The following is a 26,414-nucleotide window of genomic DNA, read 5'->3' on the forward strand; positions in this document are numbered from 1 at the left end:
ATGTCTATTGTGACCATAGCAACCACATTTCCAGTGCGCAATCATAACTTGTACTGTGTACAATGTACAGTGAGTAGATACTTCGTTCCGCTGCGTTTTTTTTTAATTTATAACTGAGGACCTTGCAGCTATAGGGAGGCAAGTCCAAATTTCTAAATTGTCGAGTATTTAAAAAAAAGGTTTTAAAAATGCGAAAAAAAGCGTAACCGTTAAAATTTGGACCTGCCCGCCTTTTGCTGCAAGGTCCTCAATTTTATCAGAAGATACTGCTACCAATACCCTTGTCCCTTTCTACAGTTAGAAAACATTAGACATATTTAAACACTCATAGCATGATATTATATAATATACAGAATTATAGATACAAGTATCATCTCCACAAAATTATGATCCGTCTTAAAAACGACTGGACCATAAAAAGTAGGTTATACATAATAGATGAAAAATCATTTCATGTTTTTGTTTGCAGTTCATTTACATAGCTAGTTATTTTGTTATTACCTACTTACTGCGCGCCTGTAATAATTAGTATAGACCAGGGGTTCCCAATCTTTGTCAGCCTGCGGCGCAGTTACAAGTCTCAATATTTTGTCACGGCGCCCTACTTTACCTAGCTACTATAAAAAGATAAATAAATTAACGCCTTTAATTATTATAGTTAGGTTAAGCAAGTAAATAAGGAAATATTAATAATAGTAATAAAGAAATATATAATCATCTGCCTGCTTCGTATAATTCAAATTATAATTTTATTTTATAATATTTGTGGTTTCGGAAAATGATAGAGGATCGACTCACGGCGCCCCTCTTGCCTTTCCACGGCGCACAGTTTGGGAACCCCTGGTATAGACTATTGGCAGATTATTATCTTCTTTTAACGCCTCCGTGGTCCAGTGGTTAGAGCGTCGCTCTCGACTCCGGAGGTCGTGGGTTCGAATCCCGCGTTGGAAACATGTTATTTCCAAGTTTGGTTAGGACAATGCAGGCTGATCACCTGATTGTCTGACAAGTAAGATGATCCATGCGTTGGATGGGCATGTAAAAAGTCGGTCCTGCGCCTGATCTCTCGCCGGTCGTGTCGGTCTTCCGTCCCACTGGGTTATGAGAGTAAAGGAATAGAGAGTGCTCTTGTGTACTGCGCACACACTTGGGCACTACAAAAGTACTCCTGCGTACCTGGTCTGGTTTCAATGAAACCGGCCACCGTCACCGAAACCGGTGTGGGGAGTATTATTATCTTCTTTTATTTTATTTTATCAAATAAATTATTGAACATACTTAATTCTTACAAGTACAACTGGTAACAATATCAGATTATTCGTAGCATCTTGATGATTTTAGATCGTGAGTCGTGATCGTGAATGCTCACGGCATTGTGTGTTTTATAGATAATGTGCATCTCGTGTAGTTAACATGGAGCCAAGCCTACAAAGTACAAGGTTTGGCTCTATGTCTTTGTGATACACGATACCAACACGCTCAATTGAATTCGCAATAAAATTTAGTCCTGTTGTAAAGTAATTACTAATAGTGTTGCAAAAAGCAAATAGTTAAAATGAAATGGATTTAAATTTGAATTTAGAAAGAATAATAGATTTTCCACATTGTGAAAGCAGCATCGCTTGCGTTAAACTATTTTTGACTGTAATAACTTTGGATCCCGTTTTCAGCTCCTTGTAAGTATTTTAAACTTCGTCCCTATTTTGATAAACTGCAAACCTACGTTATGTAATATGTTTGTCAAATAGCGTAAATTTAACTAATAAGCAAAATGCTTTGTAATGTAACATAATATTATAACAGCAGCAAATAATTATTATGGAAATATGAAAATATACAAACATAATATTCAAAATATTTTATAATACTTAGTAAAATGATACAATATTATAAAAGTTCTTTGTAACTTATATTAATTGAAGACGTTAGTGAAAGAAACAGGTAAGAAACAGTTAAAAAAGTGCCTTTTTCATAAAAAAGGGCTTGAGGGCCAGGAAAATGATTTGAAGTAAAAAAAATGTAAGTATATCTAGATATATTAGTCAAATGATGAAGTAGGTAAGTTACAAGGTTTGTTTAAATTATAAGGGAAATTGGAATAAAATTGAGTAATAACTAATAACTAATTAAATCCTTATGTTATAAAATGTTAGTTGTCTGGTTCATCCACTTACGTCTTTAATTATTGTAATATTCTCTTCAGGAATGCGTTAATATAGGTTCCAGTTTCCAGTAACAATTCTGTCTGAGAAAAATTCTTAATTCGATTCTTCTGTCTTTGTTTATGATTTAGTAATATCATTCAAATGCTACATAAATTAGATTATACAATCATCACTATATTGTCACTTTATTTTATTTCAATTTTATTACTGTCGTGCAAATAAGAATCGGCAGAGTGTGAGTTGGACCCGCACACGAAGGGTTCCGTACCGTTAGAATTCCGTAGAGCAAAAATAGGCCAAAAATTGTATGGGAGCCTCCCGTTTTGTTTTGTTTTAATTTTATTGTTATTCAAGTATAAACTATAAGCACATAAATAATTGAGGATTATGTGACAATTTCAAGTGCCTAATTTGCACTTTTTTATATCGAGCAAAACAGGGCAAAAATCACGTTTGTTGCATAAGTATAAAATATTTATTTTTAGTACCTACTTGTCGTTATAGCGGCAACAGAAATACACAAACTGTAAAAATTGTTGAAGTCTAGCTATAACGGTTCTTGAGATACAGCCTGAAGAAAGACAGACAGAAAGATGAACGGACAACGAAGTCTTAGTAATAGGGTCCCGTTTCTACAATGTGGGTACGGAACCCTAAAAATTCAGTATTTTACATGTTTATATTTTTAAATAGTTAATAGTTTTATTGTAACATGCAAATTTTATTTAAATATGAGAATAAAACGTAGTTCAACGTAATGTAAATAATTAGTATTATTTTTAAACAAAAAATTGTAAACCAACTTCCAACTCACAAAAAAGTATTTAATAATTGTTATTATTTTACTTTAGCTTTTTCAGAATTCTCAATCTTCACACTTTTTACAAATTGTGTTTAAGTCAATAATAACTAGCGAGTCTTTCTGAGCGGTCTACATCTTCTTATAATATATAAAACTAGCGACCCGCCCCGGGTTTGCACGGGTATAAAATATATAGCCCCTGAAAAAACGATTTGATTTATATTCATTATTACTACCCGACGGGTAGTAATAATGAATATAGGGAAATTAGGACCCGATCTAGCCATTTAGCCGCTCCAGGCAAAGATCATTTTCGCCGCCCTTTACATATACAGGAAACATATTTGTTGGGGGAAAATGGGAGGAACATTTAGGTAAAATTCTCAAACTTAAGTGGTGGATGGCTAGGTTGGAAGATAGGAATAAGTCAATTTCGCCGCCCCTCATTTTTGCCGCTCTGGGCAAATGCCCGGCTCGCCCCCCTTAGATCGGGCCTGCTATCCGTGGCCCGCATTGGTCGGTACCGCCGTAATATTCATTTAAATCTATGCTCTAAAGTCTAAAGGGTCATATAGATCTACATTATATCAACAATGTATTTAAAGTGTTTAATTGAATAAGGATTAATGCCGTATTGGTTAAAAGAAAATGACAAAAAACTGTTATTGTGGAATATCCATAAGAGATGGATATACCTATACCATCGCGGAGTTTTCTGTAGACCTTTTCATTGTGTACACAACATATAATATTTTATACCCGTGCGAAGCCGGGGCGGGTCGCTAGTATAATAATACTAGCTGTTGCCCGCGACTTCGTCCGCGTGGACTTCAGTTTATAGTAGGTACTTTATAGCGCGCGATGTCAACAAAATTGGTGTCAAAAGCTTTTATAAAAAAACCCTGGTACCCCTTAAATCAATACAGCTGTGCAGTGTGCACACAATAAGTATTTCATTTTTTTATATTAAACTTTATATTTTATGCCAAATTTTAAAGCTTATTTAGCCCTCCGATTACACAACTTTACCCATAAACTATTAACATTGATAGATTTAAGGTTACGTCACTGCACAGATAAAGTACTGAGTTATTTAATACCGTAGAATAGATATAACAATCGAAAAAAATCGAAACTTAAATGTAAGATGATACCACGTCTTATAGGAAGACTTTTGAGCAAGCGTCAGCGCGATGTAGAAGACGCACGGCGCCATCTATTATGAATTGTTGGAACTAACTTAATTTGAACAAATTTACGCATTTTCACCCCCTTACAACCCTTTTTTCCAGTAAAAAAAGTAGCCTATGTCCTTTCTCAGGCTTTAGACTATCTGTATACAAAATTTCATTACCATCGGTTCGGTAGTTTTGGCGTTTGGCGTGAAAGCGAGACTGACAGACAGACAGACAGACAAAGATACTTTCGCATTTATAATATTAGTATAGATTATGTGCACACTGCACAGCTGTTTTTGGGTATTTTGATTAATTAAGGGCCGCGCTACACCGGAATGGCAGCGGCGAGGCGAGCACTTTCAGCGCTGCCATTCCGGTGTAACGCGGCCCTAAGAGGGGTACCACTTACCAGGGTTTTAAAAAGTTTTTAAATTTGACACAAATTTTGTTGACACCGCGCGCTATAAACTAAAGTCCACGCGGACGAAGTCGCGGGCAACAGCTAGTTAGTTAATATTAACGTGTATAACAATCGAAAGAATCGTAAAACCTACCTCAACATGGTACCACCTCTTATAGAAATACGCATGAGCAAGCAATAGCGCGATCTAGGGGACTCTTGGCGCCATCTGTTTTGAGTTTTTTGGAACTAAGTTAATTTAACCAAATTTACGCATTTTCACCCCCTTACAACCCCTTTTTCCAGTTAAAAAGTAGTCTATGTCCTTTCTCAAGCTTTAGACTATCTGTGTACAAAATTTCATTACAATTGGTTCAGTAGTTTTGGCGCTGTTGTTTTTGAATTTGATGTCTAAGTTGGTAGGTGAGTTATTAGTTAATAACGTGTATAACAATCGAAAGAATCGAAAAATCTAACTCAATATGGTACCACCTCTTATAGAAATACGTATGAGCAAGCAATAGCGCGATCTAGGGGACTCTTGGCGCCATCTGTTTTAAGTTTTTGGAACTAAGTTAATTTGACCAAATTTACGCATTTTCACCCCCTTACAACCCCTTTTTCCAGTTAAAAAGTAGCCTATGTCCTTTCTCAGGCTTAAGACTATCTGTGTACAAAATTTCATTACTATCGGTTCAGTAGTTTTGGCGTGAAAGCGAGACAGACAGACAGACAGACAGAGATACTTTCGCATTTATAATATTAGTATAGATAATATTCTAACGTATTAAAAACTATAAACAAAAACATACTAACTAATAAGTATGATTAGTTCTATGTTACAATAAAGTAAAAAATAAAACGCCATCTGTTGAATCGTATTAGAACTAAAATGTTCATTCCATCGATATATTTCTGGATTTTTTATAATATTATACATAAAATATGTTTAAGATTTTTGAAATTTTATTTTAATATACACATCCAAGACCCAGGAAAATTGAAAACTTTTTGTTCCGCCTGCGGGACTCGAACCCAGGACCCCCGGGATGAGCGCTGGCCACGCGCAATGCGAATTCATTTTCATCGAAATTTTCATGGAAATAAGATATTTTCCCACATCAAAATGTAGCCTATGTCCTTTCTCAGACTCTAGAATAACTGTATACAAAATTTCATTGCAATCGGTTCAGTAGTTTTGGCGTGAAAGCAAGACAGACAGACAGACAGACAGACAGACAGACAGACAGACAGACAGACAGACAGAGATACTTTCGCATTTATAATATTAGTATGGATAATAAGGTAAAACTTAGCATTAAATTAATATCTTGTTAAAAATTAAAACAATAATAATTGAGACACACCTTTTAACAAAAAGTTGTGTTAGAATTAAAATTAACATTAGCAATTTGAATTTTATTATGTGATCATGAGGTCCAAATTGCAACTTGGGCATGGTTTTCAGCAGCACGACACCTTGATCGGACAATAGGTAAGTTTTTGCATCAGGAAAGGTTTATAAGTAAATGAGTATGTAAATGTAATGTACAATCGCATTGACTCGGTTAAGGCGAACATGTTGTACCGAACTTTTGTGTTGTGGTGAGTTTTTGCACCAATTTTTGATGATTAAATTGCGAATTTTGACAAAGGTTTTCGACAAAAACTTCAAAACAAAACATGAGAATTTCCATGCGTTTGCGTGATATGCTCACCTGAAGTATAATATAAATTAATGAATAACATAATGAATAATATTAAATTTGCCAATAGACTCCTAATCCTCCTTTACACATAAAAGTAATTTATTTCATAATAATAATATCTATGGACGCTTCACACCACGTCAGTCTGGCCCCGTGCTAAGTACCTAAAGGACTTGTGTTACAGGTACCAGACAGCGGAAATATATTTAATACCTTTATATATACCTTTATACTATACATATATCTAAGATTTTTATTATATCATACACATATTTAATACACATCCAGACCCGGGAACATTGATAACTTTTTGTTCCGTCGGCGGGATTCGAACCCGCGACCCCCGGCTTGAGCTACCAACGCGCTCACCACTGAGCCACAGAGGTCGTCAAATTTATTTAAAATATTTGGTGTAATAATAGATTTAGAAAAATATTAACACTGCTGCTTCATGGACCTAAGGATATTTCTTAGGACCATGCACTAAGTATATTAAGTAACTAGATAATATTTACTTATTCTGTAATGTAGGTACATTACAGAATAAGTAAATATTATCTAGTAGTAAAGTAGGTACTTTACTAGTCAGCAAACGCGCTATGAGTGGTTATCTAATGGAGCTAACGATGTTGTCTGCTCCACAGTATTCTAGTCCGAAACACCTGGAGCTCCAGCTGGAAGTCGGAGGTGGAGGAGGGTTCCAAGGTCCACTTCCCGCCATGGTTCAAGTTCGGCTCGGCAACCGCGTCACATCAGATCGAGGGTGCCTGGAATGCTAGCGGTAAGAAAAGCGCTGAATGACTCTACTGCTTTCGTATTTTTTATTTAAAAAAAACTGGCGAGTATGGGATGATGATTAATTCTCAAGCTGCAGAGGCTATAATTGTGGTCTATTGTGAGAAGCCGCAGTGGTTCTGGAGTGGTTCTGGTTCTGCTAGAGTCAAATAATGAAAAACTTGAAACTACTGGCACGGTTACAACAACGTTACCGGAAATGCCTATTAGATTGGCTGTTGGGTGTATTTGTTATAACTTGCGCACGCGCTTCCTCGGTGTAGCGACGCATTTATAAAGGAGCCATTTAACACTGAACTTTATTTACAACACAAGGAGAAGAGAAGTACTTAAAATTACCTGACTTGCTGCCGTCTATGTTGCGGTATTCCGAATGGTTCATTTAAAAACGCAGCGCTCCATCACCCTGCAATGTGAATTAATTGTTATTGTTCAGGTAAAACTCCCCACATCTGGGATGTGTTCGCCCACACGGTGCCAGGAGCCATCTCCGACGGCTCCAATGGCGACGTGGCCTGCGACAGCTACCGCCTGTGGCGAGAAGACGTGAAGATGGCCGCGGACCTGGGCCTGGACTTCTACAGGTAAGAAATATTTTGCCGTTTATATAATAAGGAGGATTTGCTTCTTTACATTTGCGGAGCAGACAGTTATTACAAAAAATATCAAGAACATCGCAGAAAACGTGGCAGATGCTTCTTTGAATCAGCTCAAAACAAACAGTTCCGGCGTGGTTCCTCTTGCGTGAAAAAATATGTGTGCGTTTTATTCTCGTGCGTGCGCAGATTCGTGTGGTCTAGACTCTAGAGTACGAAGATGTCCGGCCATTTTATATTATTGTGCTGTGCTAGTACATCTATCTCGCTGTGCATTATGATTTACTAGCTAAGATTCTATTTGTCTAGGGGTCAAATGGTCAATGTCCGTTGTCTTATCTCTATGTGGCATGTCAGTGATCTTGTGAAGTGCTCAGACAATAATAATTAGTACAATAAGTACTGACGAACGTGATGTGCAGCAGTGTTTTAATTATAGAAAATGGGGTTTCTAAAAGTGGGTCCATATTGTACGTGACTGTGACCACACACACACTTCTGAAAAGTAATGAGACAGACAAACAGACAGACAAACACACTTACAGATTAATCATATTATTACTAGAGATTTATTACTATGGATCACATCTACACAAACAGGTACCGCGTCTGTACATCTGTACATGGTATAAAACAATTATTCCTCTATATTATATGCTTAAATGATATACTATTTTTAAAAAGTACGCAGCGGATTAAAATGCATTTTTTACTTTGCAGGTTCTCCATATCATGGCCGAGGATACTCCCATCGGGTTTCCCGAACCACATCAACGAGGAGGGGGTGCGGTACTACCGCGAGCTGATGGACGGTCTGCTCGAGGTGGGCATCGAGCCCGTCGTCACCATCTACCACTGGGAACTGCCCCAGTCGCTACAGGATCTGGGTAAGGTTTAGAGATGGTTGGGACTTGTCAGCACTAGGCTGGCCGCGAAAATACGTTTTTTTCGTATTCGATTTCCGAATTAGTTTTCCGGGAGACTAGCGGGAACGTTCCCTTGTACGTGTGGAATTCGTTCCGTATGGACATAAACGAACGTGCGCGGCAGACTGACTACTGATTCCATGCATTCGGATTTCCGAATAAGGAAAACTAATTCGGAAATCGCATACGCAAAATGTATTTATACTGCCGGCCTTATAAAGAAGACCAAGATTTGCTCAGTATGGAAAAAAATCAGCAATTTAAAAATGTCCGGTTTGTTAAAATAAAAAATAACTAAGACGTTTTTTCTCACCCTCATTTTTGCATTTATAATGATCACGATGTCTTGTGAACACAGACAAAAAGTCAAGCTTGAAGTTAAGTGGGTTTTATAAGTAGAAAGTTGGTTGCAAATTGCAAATAAAGTTGGTTGCAAATTGCAAATAAAGTTTTTGAAGTTTGAAAAAAAAAGCTTTTTAACCCTCTGCAACTGACGTGGCTCAATTTTTACAATTGTACTGACGTGGTAGTACACGAGACACCATTTAAACATTGAATATTTTTATAGAATTAAATTATACAGCAATTTTATTTATATTATTTGAAAAATAAACAAAGTTATTATGTTAAATACATTATAAATAAAAGAAAACATTTTTATTTAACGAATTTTAAAGTGTTTATTGAGATCACACAAATCAGTGTATTAATTTTTACTTAGGCACTATTGACATAGAAAAAAATACAAGATTAACTTTTTTAATATTTAACATTAGGTATTTTAGAAATTAACAATTACACTAATCAGACAAGTAAACATTAGGAACATTCATTGGTTAATTTAAGAATTACACAGTTTCAAAATCATAGCTCTGTTTGACAATAATATACAGTGTCTTGGAGTACTGAAGACAAATTTTCGAACAATCGCAGCATCTTTATCTAGTTTATCTTTTTATTTTTGACGGACAACTAATTATAACATAGCTTTTTGCCATCTGCAGAATTTGCTACTGCTGGTGGTGGAGGGGGGGTATCCTAAAACCCTAGCGATGGTCATGCCGCATGCGTAGCTCCCTTGGCAATCTTTTATTATATACCGTTTTCAAGGCGTATTCGGTAGAATAGGGTAATAGGGGAGGGTAGGGATGGGAAGGGAAGGGAGGGGATTGGGCCTCCGGTAATCTCACTCACTCGGACTCGCATTTTGCATAGCGCAAGCGCTGTTTCAAACCGGTTTTCTGTGAAAACGTGGTATTTCTCCGGTCGAGCAGGCCCATTCGTGCCGAAGCATGGCTCTCCCACGTCTAATATACTCGTAAGAGAACTTCGACTGTAACTAATGTTACAGTCGATGTTATCTTACGAGTTACGAGTAGGGTTGTTGCTTGAGTCTGCCATCTAAAAAATGAGTAAATAAATAAATTAGAACATTTTGTAAAAAAATCTAGTTTAAAAAAATCAAATTCTTCATCCTCAATTATAAATAATCAAAAAATACCGTATCGTAAACACAAACTTACTGACGTGGTTGTTTAGGAGACACTATGGAAATATAACAATTTTACTGAGGTGGTAGTTTAATAGACACTTACGTTGACGCTGACGTGGTAGTACCGTAGACACCGTCGTTCCTCCACGGAAGCTTGCACTTGCTGCAGCCGCCCCCCACACTCTAAGCGGCCCGCGAGGTCATCACGGTAAGGTACTGAGCCCAGCAGCGCGCAAATTTAAAACTTAATGAAAATAAACAGAATTTTATGTTTCGTGGTGTCTGTTGGACTACCACGTCAGTCGCAGAGGGTTAAACTATATTTTTTTCTGCAGGTGGTTGGACCAATCCCCTAGTAGTCGACTGGTATGCGGACTACGCCCGTGTCCTCTTCACCCTATACGCGGATAGAGTGAAGACCTGGATAACCCTGAACGAGCCCATGGTCTTCTGCGAGGCGACGTACACCCTGGGCAGCCACGCTCCAGGCATCCTCAGCCCAGGGATAGGCAACTTCCTCTGCAACAGGCATGCGTTGCTGGCACACGCTAAAGCCTGGAGAATTTACGATCAAGAGTTTAGGCATAAGTATCATGGTGAGTAGAGCTCCGACGCGTCATAGGTACCATGAATTTACGAAACCTATGACGTTGACGCGTACCTATTCCATATAATATCTTGGGGATGATACTCTAGTGCGAAGGAGTCACAATAGATCCTCATGGGTCGCAGTGACGTCAGGGCTACTATAGCGACCTGCCTTCTTTAAAAAAAAAAAATATCTTATAGCGTTTTCGGCATCTAGAACTGTCCCGGGACATCCGAATGGATACAGAAATAGCCAAACAAAACCGGTGATCCACGAATCACGTAGACTTAGTACTAGCAATACGTAGTGATTTATACTTCGGCTATTTCGTGTCCATTCGGCCTGCCCTGCCCCGGGGCAGTTCAGATGCCGAAAACGCGGAGTGAGAACTATACACAAAGTCGCGCCTTTGAGATTCAAAATATTTAAAAACTAGAGCATTTGAAAATCGAACACTTGAGAGTCGAATTCAAGGGCCCCCAAGACGATCAAACGGTTTGATTAAAACCTTACGTGTTTGATGCAACCGTTTGATGTCGGTTTGAACGGTTTGTCAAACGACACTGCGCAGTTTCATTCAATACGCGCTGTCGAGTACACGTCTTGTGATTCAGAAGATGCTCTAGATTCTAGAACGAGGATCGCGATTTTCTTATCTTATGTTTATAACGTTAATGTCCTCCGTCAGAAGAGAAAAAAAAAAAAGAAAAAGACTGGTCCAAAGAATGGTATGGTCTATGGACTAACATAATATCGTTTTACCCACGAACATCTACAGAAAGTGCTAGAAACTACAGATTCTTTCTTTATTTCTTCTTCATAATCCAGCACTAAACTAAGCCGGGTTTGTTCAAACCTTCAAACGCGTCGGAAGCGGAACACGATCAAACGGCGCGTCAAACACAACGAAAATATGAAATTTTATCAAACAAGCTTCAAACACGTAAGTGTTTGACAAACCGTTCAAACTAGCTTTGTAAACGATCAAATCGGTTTGAGTCAAACCCAAATTTACGTGATTGAGTCAAACCGTTTGATCGCCTTCGGGGCCCTTAAAGGGTCGAAGATTGGAAATTGCTGTCTTGATTCCAGTTTCGACACTTTGAAAACATTTAAAATAGGAACAGTGGGCTAGACCGCGCGTGGCATATGATCTGTCAATTCAATGCATATTTTTTGTGTAGTTAAAAAGTTAAGTTTTAAATGGCTCGTTTGAAAACAAAGATCTTATAAACCTGTATGAAAATCTGAATTGACGTCAAATATATTTTAGGGAAATTGGCATTGACGAACAATCTGCTCTGGTTCGAGCCGGATGAAGGGCATGGAGACGAAGTGGCAGAGCTCGTTCGAGAACTTGGTGTAAGCATTCATTTTACTTAATTAACGGATAATAACAATATTAATTAATTAATACACGAACACGATAATACTTAGACCTCAACCTTGTACGCGTCTACACACCGACGAAATTTTGCTATTCTGATCATTGACAATAAATATTTTCAGGCTGGTATGTACTCGCATCCGATATATTCCAAGGAAGGTGGATGGCCGCCGGTGATAGAGAAGATTATAGCGGAGCGCAGCCGGCGACAGGGATACCCCAAGTCCAGACTACCACCGTTTACTAAGGAAGAAATTAAATTTATTAGAGGTACGTTTAACATTTCATTAAATTGACTAGGTACTTCCCATTCAACCTCCCCGGCTTAGTCAGTCCCGGCGCCGAGGGGAACGCTTCAATTTGCCAAAGCGTTCCCTAACTTTGGTGGAAGTCCGGTCCTTTCTGAGGCAGACCGGCCGGTCGTGGTGGGAGTCTTGTGTTTGTTAGATCCAGGACATCCCCCCGCCTTTACGGCTGAAGGCGAACCGCAGGTGGTTTTAGTGGGTAAGCCCGGCGCTCTTACCCGCAGTCCCACATATTCCCGGGGTGCTTCAGCTTAACATATCCTCAACCCATAAAGGGTTTCCCCTGCACATAAAAAAAGGTAGGTACTTAACCCATACGAGATGGTGGTTTCAATAGGCACACTTTAGAATGATAATTCTCTTACCTACGTCTTTTTTTCACCCAAATTCAGAAAAAGCAGAAGGTTAAATATTATGTAGGAAACTTAGCTGGTTATGTTAATACTTTATACCTAAACTAATAAATCGATTATAATAAACGAAGTGTAAAATAGTTTAGGCCGGCACCTGGAGCTCTTCTATTGTTGTGAGTGACCATGGGTGACGGTAGTTGCTTCCCATCAGGTGACCCGTTAGGTTATTTGCCCCCTTTATAAAAAAATAGCCCATGGAAGTAACATAGTCTTATTATATTCCAGGAACGTACGACTTCTACGGCTTCAACTACTACACTGCGCGGCTGGCGCGGTGGGCGAAACCGGGTGAGGTGCTGGGCAAGTGGCCACACTTCGGCACCGACGAGCTCAACATCTCCCTCGTCGTTAAGCCTGAGTGGAAGAAGTCTCCTCTCGACTGGTTCATTGTAAGTTCCTAATCGCTTTCTGCCTGCCTAGCATACGCCAACGAGATATCTCACTCTCGAGATAATTAAAAACTACTCGTCTCATAATGTCAAAATCTCGACATTATCTCGACAAAACTCTATAAAAATGTGTTATTTCGATGATAGATCTACGCGAGAAAAAATGTTTGTCATGCTAGGAACAATAGAGTTGAAGAGACAAACCATCAAACATCGAGAAAACATGTAGAGTGAGATATTTCGTTGGCGTATGCTAGGCAGGCTGATGCGATCCGACGGGATCAATGATTTCGGTAGAATATATTGAAGCATCAAACATGTTAAACATATTTGATATCGCGCCGAAACTCTTGACAGCAGTATAAAATTGAATTTTATTCACATCCATCTACGCTTGGAACGCGCGTTAGCTTAGCCATAGAGGAAAGGGGTATGAAGATTTTTTTATGAAGCCTGGCCGACCTACAGTCCGCCATTGTGTTTTTCCATGTTAACGAATATTTTTTTCAAAAATAGTTCACGAAAAAAAACCCATTGGCGGACAGTAGGTCGGCCAAAATCTTCATACCCCTTTGTCAGTCTGTCCCCAAAATCTGTCAGTGTTTCTATTATTATTTTTCTGTTATTTCGCATTTCTTCTGTAGATAGATATTCTAAGCCAGTTGATTTTGGTTTAAAGCAATGACGATAAATTTTCCAACATTTTCAGCCTATTTCAAAATATATAATAAATATGTCGTCTAAATACCCGATGAACATATTTTAAACGCTTCCAGATCTACCCCGAAGGCATTCGTCGTCAGATGAAGTGGCTGAAGCGGAAGTACGGGAACATCGAGATCTTCATCATGGAGAACGGGCTCGCCAACATCGACCCGCGCCTCGACGACACCGACCGCGTCGACTTCTACAGGGAACACTTGAGACAGGTGCGTAATGCGTTGTGCGGATTAAGGTGACGCCGCGTTAGAGTAAAAAAAAACCGTGTTGGATATGTGTTAGATTGCTTGTTTTCTATTAGAGGCCGGCGTCGCCTCTCATAGAAAACAACAAATGGAACAGCAATAAATGGAAAGGGCGTAAGCGACAAAATGATTTTTGTCGCGTAATTTAGAAAACCATAAATATATTTCACATAAGCTATGGGCAAATTCAAGTGTATGCTTGAACCAATCTATGTACAAATTTTGGAAGCATCACTCTCCTCTGTTGGCAAAATTAGAATCCCTTTTTTTACAGAGGTCTTTTTGAATAATTATTCTGTGTTATAAAAGTTGACCAATCGTGTTATGCTATGGGTAATTCAAAGACAAATACATGATGAATACTGACAATGAACTTTAATTTCTAAGGCCCGTATTTTTAGTCAGTACTCAAGAAGCACCTCGGCCTCAAGGCGCGGTTCGCCTCTGTGATTGGTCAAAATTTTGACAGTCAACCAATCACAGAGCCTGAAACGTGTCTTGAGGCCGAGATGCTTCTTAAGTACTGACTAAAAATACGGGTCTTAGCTTTAGTCATTGCTGAGAAAAATCGATATCGCTACAGCCAAATTATCAAGGCGTCGCCTTAAAATACAGAGCTACAAGGATCTTTTGGCGAAAGACCTACATAATTTAAGCCGACAGAAGTAGCGGTGTTAGGGCGACGCTAGGCGTCTGCCCAGGGCGCCGTATAAAAAGGTTATTTATCATTATCAGCACCCTGAGCGCCGAAGATGTTTCCGTTTCCCATCTTAAAGTGTTACTTGACAAACATAATATATCATATCCTTAATCAATAGATCCAATCGATCTTATAGCACCATTGCTCATAATTTTAACAGCCGAAATCGGAACTGGTGTCGGCGTTACTTTGAGCGACAACTGTTGCACATTTGGATTCTTGCTAATGTTCTAAATGTTGCCCGCAACTTTGTCGCTGTAGAAATTCGTTCTATGTCTGTAATTGCTCTGTATCTGCTTGCTTGTTTGATACTTCTGAAAGATTTTAAAATTGTTTATTATCTGCAGGTCCTGCTGTCGATCTACGAGGACGGCGTGAACGTGACGGGCTACACCGCTTGGAGCCTCATGGACAACTACGAGTGGATTGATGGATACCAGTGAGTTTCTTTTGTAGTTTCGTTTTGTTTCAGGTGTATTTGTTTCAGTAGTATGGTCATCCATGAAGCAAGAACTCTCAATAGCTTCTCTTCTCATAGGTACAATAACTTCATTTCAATAGGTACCATCGAGGAAATTGATTCCTAGGCAGTTGACAGACCAACGTCATTTGGTCGGATCATGTCAATTCAATGTTAATTATGATCTGTCGGCTGTGTTTGACGCAACGCCACCACCAAACTACGTAGGTCCCTCATCTGCCTAGGAATCAACTTCACTGATAGTACCTACCTGGGAACCTATGATACGCAATTTCTATAATTTCTCTATAATTGTAGTCCCTACTACAGCGTAACCAAAATATGTTTGAGCGCCTATGTGCCTGATCACATTAATTACAAAATTACACTTTTTAAGTTTTGATTTTTGATTTCCTTCCAGTTCCAAGTTCGGTCTATACGCGGTGGACTTCTCAGACAGCGAGCGGCGCCGCACGCCGCGTGCGTCTGCGTTTTACTATAGCAGCGTCGTCCGCACCGGCTCGCTGGTGCTACCGGCTACGTACACCTCATACACTGCTAGTAGCAGCAAAAACGCGCTGTCTTACATTACTATAGTAATAAATTTTATGTTAGCATTAAGTTTAATAAAATAAAATATTACAGATTACCTACACAAAAATGTACTCTTTCTTTACCCGAGTATTTCCTAAGGGTCAATTTATAATAGCGCAGTCGAAGCGAATTCCCAAAAACTGAACACAGAAAATTCAACCTTAACTCCAGAGCGTACTTCTGCGAGGCCAATCAGCGTTGGTCGGGCGAATTTACGCGAATTCGCACGGATGCGCGCGCCTTTTTAAATTCTCAAAAGTAATAAAGTGTTAAGTTAGTGTAGTTCGCTTCGATGCGCTTCGACTCCGCGCAAGTATAAATTGACCCTTAGTTATTTCAATTATTATGTTAAGGAATTTATCTCTCCGTTCTTGAGTGTAAATGATAGTAATAAAATATAATGGTTTAATAACAACAAAGTATTATAGGCATTTCATTCATAGCTTTAGACTGTAATAATTACATTTATAGAAATATAACATTGTATCATGCAAACAGTAAATACTCCAGATTGCTTCTGTGATGATGATTGGGATTAAAATTCTCATGCACATTATTATCGATAATAATTTATTGTGTTGCTATGTTATTCGTGTTATTTCTACGACATATTTATTAAATAGTTACTTGTATATATATTCTGTTTCCCCGTATTGCTTAGGTACTAGGTAATTATATCTTAAGCGTAAGGTGAAAAATATGTAAATTTATTAAGTATCTATTGTTAACGTTAAGGGGAGGTTATTCCTAAATTAGCAGGTCGATGTCTGTCAGTGTGAATATCGACGTAAATGACATTAAAATAACATTCATATCAGCGCGCCTTGTACAGTGGCGGTTACGACGCTCGCCGCGTCCATGATAAGGCGAAATAGGAGAAAAAACCTTTTTACTTAGATAAAAAATAGTATAACTAAACATGTATCCGTACATTTCCCTGTAAAATTTTAATAGTAATCGAACTATCCAAATTATTTTTTGATTGAGTCCCTGTAAGTCCTATAAAACTCAAAATGTTTTTAAAATCGAGGTTGTTTCGGATTTTTTTTATCGAGTAAAATTATCTGTATTGTGTTTCTAACCATAAAAGTCACTAGTTAAAAGATGTATCTATACATGTATATATTTTTCAGTTTTTTTTAATGATGCTTTCTTTAAAAATTACTCATTCTAGAAACGTGAATTTGGAATAACCTAGCCTTAAGTACTTATGTGTATTTTTGCAGCTTCAAGTATTTTTTGGTCATCAACATTGAATGAAATCTTTAATTGAAAATTCTTCAGATACATCAATATAATATTAATTATAGTATTGCTGTCTCAAAAGCGGTATAAGCCAGATTTTTTAGAACATGAACATATTCAACAATTTTGAAAATCCAATACATAATAAACCGTGATAATTAAACTGTAAAGATTTGTACAACTAAAAATCTTATTCGTTACTCCATTATCAGAGTATGGTGAGTATTTTGGCGGCGTGATGGAGCCGGTGTGGACGACATTGCGGTAGTAAACCGCAGATGTACGCGGTGTGCGGCGACGCTGCTGGTCTGAGAAGTCCACTGCGTATAGACCGAACTTGGATCTGAAAGATGAATAAGCACTTAGTTACTGATCCTTTACACGTAATGTAAAATATATGAAAGGAACTTATAGCAGCGAATTTATAAAGTGATAGGGATATAATCGTTAACTAATTCGTTAAATAATTTAAAACTTTGTTTAAAAGGTAAAAAGGTCAAAAATTCGTACACTAAAATTAGTCTTGAAATAAAACTAGAGGAATCCTTTAAGTAGAGTACCTAATAGATAATAGGGCATTGTGAAATATCTACCGACCTATATCCATCTATCCATTCAAAGTCATCCATCAGCGTCCACGCCGTGAAGCCGGTCACGTTCACATGGTCCTCGTGTATGGATAACAGAACCTGCGGAAAAATGTGAAACTTAACTTTTGAACAACTTCGATAACCCGGCAATGAACAAGAGATTGTTTATAACGAATAAAAATCAAACCAAAATTGGTTGGAGAACAAAATATAAGGATAAGCCTCAATTGACTGTTGATGATGAAAAATAGCCAAGAAAATCACGTAAGCTTTTGAAAGCTAATGAGACTAATAATAAAATCGACTCGCTAATGAGACTAATAATTAAATAGCTAATGACACACCCACAGTATGCAGACATCCCTCTTTTTGCAATGAGGACTGAAAAGGAAACGCGAATGGATGAAATATGTAATGTATTACGAAAGTCGACGTGCTTCGCGACCGGACGATACCTGCTCCAAATGCTTCTGATAGTATTCCACGCGGTCCACATCGTGTAGTCTACCATCGTAGTCCGACACCCCGGTCTCCGTGATGAAAAACTCCATGTCTCCGTACTGGTCTCTCAGCCACGTCATCAGATGGCGAAGACCTTCCGGGTATATCTGCAGTCATTTAATTAATAACTTGTTATAAAACTATAACTGGGGCGAGTCTCGTAATATTTTTCGAGACAGCCTAAGAAATGGGAATAGGACCATGATTGGAGGTAGTCACAATAGATCCTCAAGGATCGCAGTGACATCAGGGCTACTTGACCTGCTTTCAGCACAAAAAAATAAATGATTGGAGGCAGTCCCACATTTATTTTTATGAGTGTAGGCCACTATATTACAGCCGCCCCTTGTATGAAATCTGCCCTAGGGGTAGGATGCTTTCGCCGTCCCAGGACGCTGCCACCCCTTAATTAGGACGTTGCGGCCCCTCTAGGACGATGCCGCCCCCCTAGAACATTGCCGCCCCTAGGCCGCGGCCTATACGGCCTATTTATAAATGCAGGGCTGATTGGAGGTACGAGATTGGACGTGTATGACAATGTACGATAACTGATAAGGTATTTTCCTATTCAAGTTTGAAGTTAGGTCAGTTAGAAAAAATAAGTGGTGTGTCAAGATTCTGTTAAATTCCTGTGTATTTCATTATCTTTTCCTAAGTAGTCACAAAACTAATTACATAATATTATAAATAAGAATCAGTCCGTCATTTGTAAGAGTTAAGGCCTAAAATGATTGCCGGAACTACATTGACATACATTTCAGTGTTCAACTTCAATGTCTCTAGACGTCTCTAGGTCGTACGGTTTATTCGCAAAATATTTTAACAAATCCGAACTGTTTTATGTATGCGAAATATTATCTTGTATTAAGTTCCAATTTTAATATCTTACATTGTATTGTAGACTGTACTATATCCTTGTATACAAGATAATTAGTTCCACTAACCTTGTTTAGCATAATTAAATGACTACATCAAAGTTTATTTGCACTTACTAGTTATGTACTTAACATAATAATAATGACGATTTCAAACTATACATTTTTTTAAATGAACGAGCAAACGGGTCACCTGATGGAAAGCAACACTCGCAGCATCAGAAGACCTGCAGGTGCGTTGCCGGCCTTTTAAGAGGGAATAGGGTAATAGGGGAGGGTAGGGACGGGAGTTGGGCCTCCGGTAAACTCACTCACTCGGCGAAACACAGCGCAAGCGCTGTTTCACGCCGGTTTTCTGTGAGAACGTGGTATATCTCCGGTCGAGCCGGCCCATTCGTGCCGAAGAATGGCTCTCCCACGTGTGAAACATTTGTACTTACCGGTCAGCTTTATTCAAAACACTGTATTCGGAAGCTAAGTTACTATAAAAATTGATAAGTCATAAATTATAAGACCTGACAAACTTAACCTAAACACTTGAGTTAATATTCACGGTGTATACAGTAGAGTCTACACAGTGATAAAAAGCTCACATAGAACCAAAATGGCGGCGCCTTCTTCCACTCCGGTCTGGTGGTGAAGGTTATGTTCAGTTCAGATATTCCGGAGAAAGGCCAGATACCTATCCTCTCCCCTGATCTCGCCCGCCGCGTTAGCCGGGCCGTGTAATAGTTGAGACCGTAGAAGTCGTATGTGCCTGGTAAAGGAAATAACTCAGTGTGAGCGTGATGCAGATGACGAGTTATAGCTCCGGATTCCGGGGTATTCAACGCATTTCAGATAAGCAAAAGTTAAGTATTGAAAGGTCAATAAATAAAAATTTAAATTAAATACTTACATAAAACACAGCTAAAACACTTCGTTATTATTAAAACCTACATGGTAAAATGTTACCATAGACTATAATGATAGTCTTATTAAAAATAAAAAAGGTTTGAATAATAATGTGTAATATTTGAAGTGTACAATAATGAGAGATACTTTATCTTATTCTTGAACTTAACAGTAACTGTTGTACTATACTGGTTAAACGTCTCGAGCAGCCTGTTCTTCCTAGACTTTTAACTTTTAATTTGAATATTAATGTGCCTTTATTATTTTAAGGTTTTAGTTTGTACTAAGTACATAATAGTTATATATGGGAAACCTGTTATTGGCTTTATTATTTGTTAAACGCTCTATGTAATTTTTAAGTATGTAAGCTCTTGGTTTTCAAAATAAATAAAAATTTAAAGTCACCATCTTCTGCAGAAAATAATGTTCTATTTTCTGTGATGAGTTGACTGTCCAGAGTCCGTTATTCGTTGAATATTTAAACACAAATCACAAGAATCACATTTACCGTGATACTCAGAGACATTTAATTATGATTAACCCATAAAGTTAATATACGTAACGGAATAGAGCAACAATCTCGAGCTGTCAAACGAAACCAAAATTGATCTACCTTTGTACTCTGTGTGTAAAAATTTGTTTAGGTATACACAAGCATCTTTCTAAGAGATTAAATTGTCAATGTGCCGATAAGTGCCGACTGGACGTCAAACAGTAGAAAAAATTGGTACTGCTGTCATGTATCACTGCACGTCTCTTTTTACCACGCAGTGTTACTGATAGTGACATCTCGCTTGCTCAGGCCTTTCTTTCTCTATTCCGCTGAAGAGTTTGACAGATAATGTATAAGGCTTTAAATTAATTACATTTAAGTAATGAATTGCTCCACTCTGATTATCAACAGTCATTGTGTACCTCGAGTTAATTGAATTTCATGTTCCGTGAAGGCTGGCAACCTCGACCGAGGGTACCCCTGTTCCAGACTCCGCTTGGCTATGAGCTGCTCGATCGCTGGTGGCCAACCCCCTTCTTTGGAATAGATAGGGTGTGAGTACATACCTCCCTGAAAAATTCCATTACTTTCAAATATTTTGTTACCAGACTACACCAGAAAAAGGGCAATATATTTGCCAAACGCCTTGAACTAGTATGTTTAGGGCAAGGCAAAATAAGATAAGACAAGAAAAAATATTATTTACACCATACTGCCGTGCCAGTTCTGCGACTTCTTCTTCGCCATCGTCGTCTGGCTCGAACCACATTATTAGGTTGGATAGCGACACTTTACCTGGAAAATTGATAACAATAGGAAAGGAAATATAAAAATCATAATTTTTATCATCATCTATAATAGTTCATCCAATCTAATGATTGGACGAATATTATATGCATTTATCGCGCGGGACATTAGGTCTTATGTAATAAAATCTATCCTATAGATCCACAGTTTCTTCATTTAATATTCCCTCTAATCATATCAGTGCTTTAAGCTTAAAAAGGAAACAACTAACAAGTCAGCAATGGCAAGCAGATCTGTAGCTCACCATGGTATTTGGGCTTAAACTCCTTATCATATATCCTCCAGGCTTTGGCATGAGCGATAAGCGCATGTTTCTTGCATAGATACAGCCCTATTTCTGGACTCTGGACCTTAGGAGCCACTCCCATTGTGTACGAGGCATCGCAGTAAATTACTGGCTCGTTGATGGTGATCCAGGTCTTGACTCTGTCAGCGTATAGGGAGAACACCACTCGGGCGTAGTCCGCAAACCAATCGGAGATGAGAGGATTGGTCCAACCGCCTGCAATTAGGTTGCATTCATAAATATTTTCTGTATAAAAATTAAAAACATTACACCAACGGCGTTAGTTGGTAGGTATAATTATCCTTAAATTTTTCGCTCTAAGTAACCGACCTCCAAACGACTTATGTTACCAAAATTATGAATGTATGTACAAAAAATCTTAAATACCCCAGAAATTAATTGCATTATAACTTAATGCAATGTATTAACCAAAAGACGTCCAATGTAAATGAGACGATTTACGTTAGTATTTTTTTAATGTGACTTCATGCCTTCTGAATCAATAATAATATATGTAGGTTTGTATTGTTTTCTGGAAACTGTATGCTGCCGGCGGCCTGGCCTGCTGAACCCGAAAAACTCGGCTCTCCACTTTGCACCCTGAGCGAGCTGCGGGATCGCGTGAGTCTATTCCGCGAGTTTCCAATAACCTTGGGTCCATCCACCGGTATGGTACCACGAGTTGCCAACGACCTAAATGAAGAATCACTTGCCCAGATCCTGCAGGGACTGCGGCAGGTCCCAGTGATAGACGGTGACGACCGGCTCCACGCCGGCCGCCAGCAGACCGTCTATCAACTCGCTGTAGTACCGCCGCCCGGCCGAGCTGGTGCGGTCATAGACAACTCTACAAACCCAAATCCTGCAGGGACTGCGGCAGGTCCCAGTGGTAGACGGCGACGACCGGCTCCACGCCGGCCGCCAGCAGACCGTCTATCAGCTCGCTGTAGTACCGCCGGCCGGCCGAGCTGGAGCGGTCATAGATAACTCTACAAACCCAGATCCTGCAGGGACTGCGGCAGACCCCAGTGGTAGATGGTGACGCCCGGCTAGACCGTCTATCAGCTCGCTGTAGTACCGCCGCCCGGCCGAGCTGGTGCGGTCATAGACAACTCTACAAACCCAGATCCTGCAGGGACTGCGGCAGGTCCCAGTGGTAGATGGCGACGACCGGCTCCACGCCGGCCGCCAGCAGACCGTCTATCAGCTCGCTGTAGTACCGCCGGCCGGCCGAGCTGGAGCGGTCATAGAGACGGTGACGACCGGCTCCATGCCGGCCGCCAGCAGACCGTCTATCAGCTCGCTGTAGTACCGCCGCCCGGCCGAGCTGGTGCGGTCATAGACAACTCTACAAACCCAGATCCTGCAGGGACTGCGGCAGGTCCCAGTGGTAGACGGCGACGACCGGCTCCACGCCGGCCGCCAGCAGACCGTCTATCAGCTCGCTGTAGTACCGCCGGCCGGCCGAGCTGGAGCGGTCATAGATAACTCTACAAACCCAGATCCTACAGGGACTGCGGCAGACCCCAGTGGTAGACGGTGACGCCCGGCTAGACCGTCTATCAGCTCGCTGTAGTACCGCCGCCCGGCCGAGCTGGTGCGGTCATAGACAACTCTACAAACCCAGATCCTGCAGGGACTGCGGCAGGTCCCAGTGGTAGACGGCGACGACCGGCTCCACGCCGGCCGCCAGCAGACCGTCTATCAGCTCGCTGTAGTACCGCCGGCCGGCCGAGCTGGAGCGGTCATAGATAACTCTACAAACCCAGATCCTGCAGGGACTGCGGCAGACCCCAGTGGTAGACGGTGACGCCCGGCTCCACGCCGGCCGCCAGCAGACCGTCTATCAGCTCGCTGTAGTACCGCCGCCCGGCCGAGCTGGTGCGGTCATAGACAACTCTACAAACCCAGATCCTGCAGGGACTGCGGCAGATCCCAGTGGTAGACAGTGACGACCGGCTCCACGCCGGCTGCCAGCAGACCGTCTATCAGCTCGCTGTAGTACCGCCGCCCGGCCGAGCTGATGCGGTCGGGGAACCCGGACGGCAGTAACCTTGGCCACGATATAGAGAATCTGAAAAACACAATAATTTAATTACTTCATTGGATGTGATTAACTACGCAATCGCAGTAATATGAAGCTATTGTTTTATCACTTATTTATGATTATAAATTACTCAATTACATTATTTCTATGTAAAATATAATATAAGGACTAGGGTACTAAGCAAGTTGTGTTTATTTATTATAAACACAACTTCTTTAATATGCTTTATGAGTATGTCGTATACGGTATGCTGAAGTGTTTTCACATCCATAAAAGATCTAATCGGGTTTTTTGTTACTTACAAATGAAACTCAAACAAAACATAACATCATCAGGTAAAATAAATCATTTTGGTATATTTTAGAGTAGAAATGCACTCAGGCAATTTTAATGTTATTCATTATAACGTTAATCAAACATCATGCATAAAAAATAAAGAACCTCAAAATGTTTGTTCACACCCTTTTGGTGAAACTACTGAAACAAAGTTTGATTAAAGTGGGCTTCCAGAACTGCGCTGAAATTCTAAAACGTGACTATTAGCCACGTCACTACACGAATTTTACAATATTCATATAGCACTTGAAGCAGAGAAAAGTGCGCCCGAATCGTGTCGAGAGAACGTGCAGAGATCGCTTATTCGACATTAATTAAAAGATCTCTCTCTCCCCCTCCAGCAATAGCTGAAATAGAAACGTGCTGCAGTTTTTTATACTACTAATTTTGCTAGTTGGGTATAGCGTCGGCTCGTGTTGCGAGCAAGGTAAAGAGGTATTGGAATAGAAGAGGCAGTACACCTGTAGAAGTCCAAGCCGAGGTCGGCGACGATCTTAACGTCTTCTCGCCACAGGCGGTAGCTGTCGCAGGCTTCGTCTCCGGCGCCACCGTCGCTGATCATCCCGGGGCTCTCGTGAGTGAACACATCCCAGATGCTGGGAGATTTGTCTGAAAGATTTTGTTTGTTAATAGAAGCCTGCTCGGGACGCAAATCCTAAATCACTGATCATAGGAGCCTGGATCCTTAATAAATATATTTTCGAAAGGATATCTTTGAGGCAAGTTTGAGACAACGTGATTCCCTTTCTCTACCTAAATTAATGAAAAGCGTCCCATTTATAGTAATGTCATGCAGATGAGTTGGATATATTTTGTAAGTTCTAAACTTACCACTGATATTCCAGCCTCCCTCGATCTGGTAGGCGGCGGTGGCCGCTCCGAATTTGAACCACGGGGGGAACTTCAGCTCCGATACATTTTTGTGAGACCATACACTTCCCACTACAAAACTTAGGTAAATTGTTAATCGAAAGAATAATTTTCAATACTCTAGCTTGTATTAGTTTCTTATTTATCATTAGGTAGGACAATAATTCCGAATGTTTTGCTCTCTAAAGAACTTGAAAATAATACATATTTTTAAATTTCCGTTTTCACATATTATCACCTCCGAAAAATCAAGCTTTTAAGCAACTTTCAAATAAATATTGAATTTATAAGTAAATATATTGCATGAAACAAAACAAACATATTATGATTAGTTATTACTTATTACGCTAAACTTACATGATAAAAACTGATTGAAGATGAAGATACATGTTACTCGGGCAAGTATTGATGATACAATAGACATAACTAATGATAATAATGGTAATTTAGCCTTATAATTAACAAGTTAGACAAACGCCTTCTTATAACCCCTAAAAATCAGTTAAGTAAAAGACGACCTCTGTGGCTCAGTTGGTGGGCTGTTGGTAGCTCAAGCCGGGGGTCGCGGGTTCGAATCCCGCCGACGGAACAAAAAGTTTTCAAATTTCCCGGGGTGTATCATATAATAAAAATCTTAAATATATGTAAAGTATAAAAGCATAATATATTTCCGTTGTCTGGTACCTGTAACATAAGTCCTTCAGGTACTTACCACGGAGCCAGACCATAAAGTTAATACACCTAGCGGAATAGAGCAACAACATCGAGCTGTCAAACGAAACCGAAATTGGTTTCATCTGTGTGTAAAAATATGTGTACGTAACACACATGCATTTCATTGCATGACTATACATGATTTCTATGAGATTAAATTGTCAACGTGCGGCACGTGACGACTGGACGTCAAAAAAAGAGTGCTGCTGTCATGTATCACACGTCTCTTTTTACCACGCAGTGTTACTGACAGTGACATCTCGCTTGCTCAGGCCTTTGTTTCTCTATTCCGCTAGATGTATTAACTTTATAGGCCAGACTGACGTGTGGTGTGAAGCGTCCATAGATATTATTATAATTATATTATAGATTAAGTTAAGTAATGAGTACCTGTCTGTACCATCTCGGTATCTAAAGTTAATACAGCGCTGGAAAAGGATTCACAGACTCTCTAATCTCTTACAGCAAGAGTGTAAACTGTGAACGAAATAGCGACTGATCTGGAAAATTTAAATTAACAGTCTACAAATTATACAGGGTGTAACAAAAACAAGTGATAATACTTTAGGGCGTGTACGTGTTCCTTGTAGAGAGTTCACTGTGAAAGTAGCAGCGCTGAAAGACCCAAATTTTTTTTTCACTTTTATGTGGGGAAACTCGTGACGCTTGGGCCCTTGCCCATACAAAAGTGAAATAAAATTTTCGTCTTTCAGAGCTGCTACTTTCACAGTGAACTCTCTACAAGGAACACGTACACACCCTAAAGTAGTATCACTTATTTTTGCTACACCCTGTACATCGTCTTATTTTTACTAACTTTGATTATTATCACTTATCAGTTATCAGGTAACGTGCTAATATTATCTCTACTTTTTGAATCATGAATCGATA

At 39.6% G+C, this 26,414-nt stretch overlaps 2 protein-coding genes across 2 annotated transcripts; one reads left to right on the forward strand and one right to left on the reverse strand.

Moving 5' to 3' along the window:
* The first annotated feature begins 6,124 nt into the window (after positions 1–6,124).
* LOC121730965 (myrosinase 1-like) lies at positions 6,125–15,910 on the forward strand. The gene is made up of 11 exons (XM_042120220.1): positions 6,125–6,150; positions 6,899–7,035; positions 7,486–7,633; positions 8,366–8,532; positions 10,399–10,659; positions 11,926–12,014; positions 12,162–12,309; positions 12,983–13,146; positions 13,923–14,075; positions 15,159–15,250; positions 15,693–15,910. Exons 1-11 carry the CDS (start codon positions 6,125–6,127, stop codon positions 15,904–15,906), a joined length of 1,599 nt encoding a protein of 532 aa, XP_041976154.1. The 3' UTR covers positions 15,907–15,910.
* Positions 15,911–17,188: 1,278 nt separating this feature from the next.
* On the reverse strand, positions 17,189–25,206 carry LOC121731395 (myrosinase 1-like). The gene is made up of 11 exons (XM_042121195.1): positions 25,167–25,206; positions 24,771–24,889; positions 24,401–24,548; positions 23,464–23,630; positions 21,515–21,772; positions 21,170–21,258; positions 20,886–21,033; positions 19,670–19,833; positions 18,156–18,308; positions 17,708–17,799; positions 17,189–17,453 (listed from the first exon to the last, which is right to left on the reverse strand). The coding sequence occupies exons 1-11, from the start codon at positions 25,196–25,198 to the stop codon at positions 17,228–17,230; spliced, it is 1,596 nt and encodes a 531-aa protein (XP_041977129.1). The 5' UTR covers positions 25,199–25,206; the 3' UTR covers positions 17,189–17,227.
* Positions 25,207–26,414: the final 1,208 nt, after the last annotated feature.

This window comes from Aricia agestis, chromosome 1 (genome assembly GCF_905147365.1).
Source record: "Aricia agestis chromosome 1, ilAriAges1.1, whole genome shotgun sequence".
Classification (NCBI taxonomy): domain Eukaryota; kingdom Metazoa; phylum Arthropoda; class Insecta; order Lepidoptera; family Lycaenidae; genus Aricia; species Aricia agestis.

What these genes read in the sequence shown, in the direction of transcription:
- LOC121730965 (XM_042120220.1), top strand. Translation starts at nt 6,125, where the DNA reads ATGTTGTACCGAACTTTTGTGTTGTG. An exon ending in AGAAATTAAATTTATTAGAG is followed by an intron (nt 12,310 to 12,982) that starts GTACGTTTAACA and finishes ATTATATTCCAG; the next exon opens with GAACGTACGACTTCTACGGC. An exon ending in GAGTGGATTGATGGATACCA is followed by an intron (nt 15,251 to 15,692) that starts GTGAGTTTCTTT and finishes ATTTCCTTCCAG; the next exon opens with TTCCAAGTTCGGTCTATACG.
- LOC121731395 (XM_042121195.1), bottom strand. Translation starts at nt 25,198, where the DNA reads ATGTATCTTCATCTTCAATCAGTTTTTATCAT. An exon ending in TGAAATTCAATTAACTCGAG is followed by an intron (nt 19,834 to 20,885) that starts GTACACAATGAC and finishes TTCCTTTACCAG; the next exon opens with GCACATACGACTTCTACGGT. An exon ending in ATCAGAAGCATTTGGAGCAG is followed by an intron (nt 17,800 to 18,155) that starts GTATCGTCCGGT and finishes ATTTTTCCGCAG; the next exon opens with GTTCTGTTATCCATACACGA.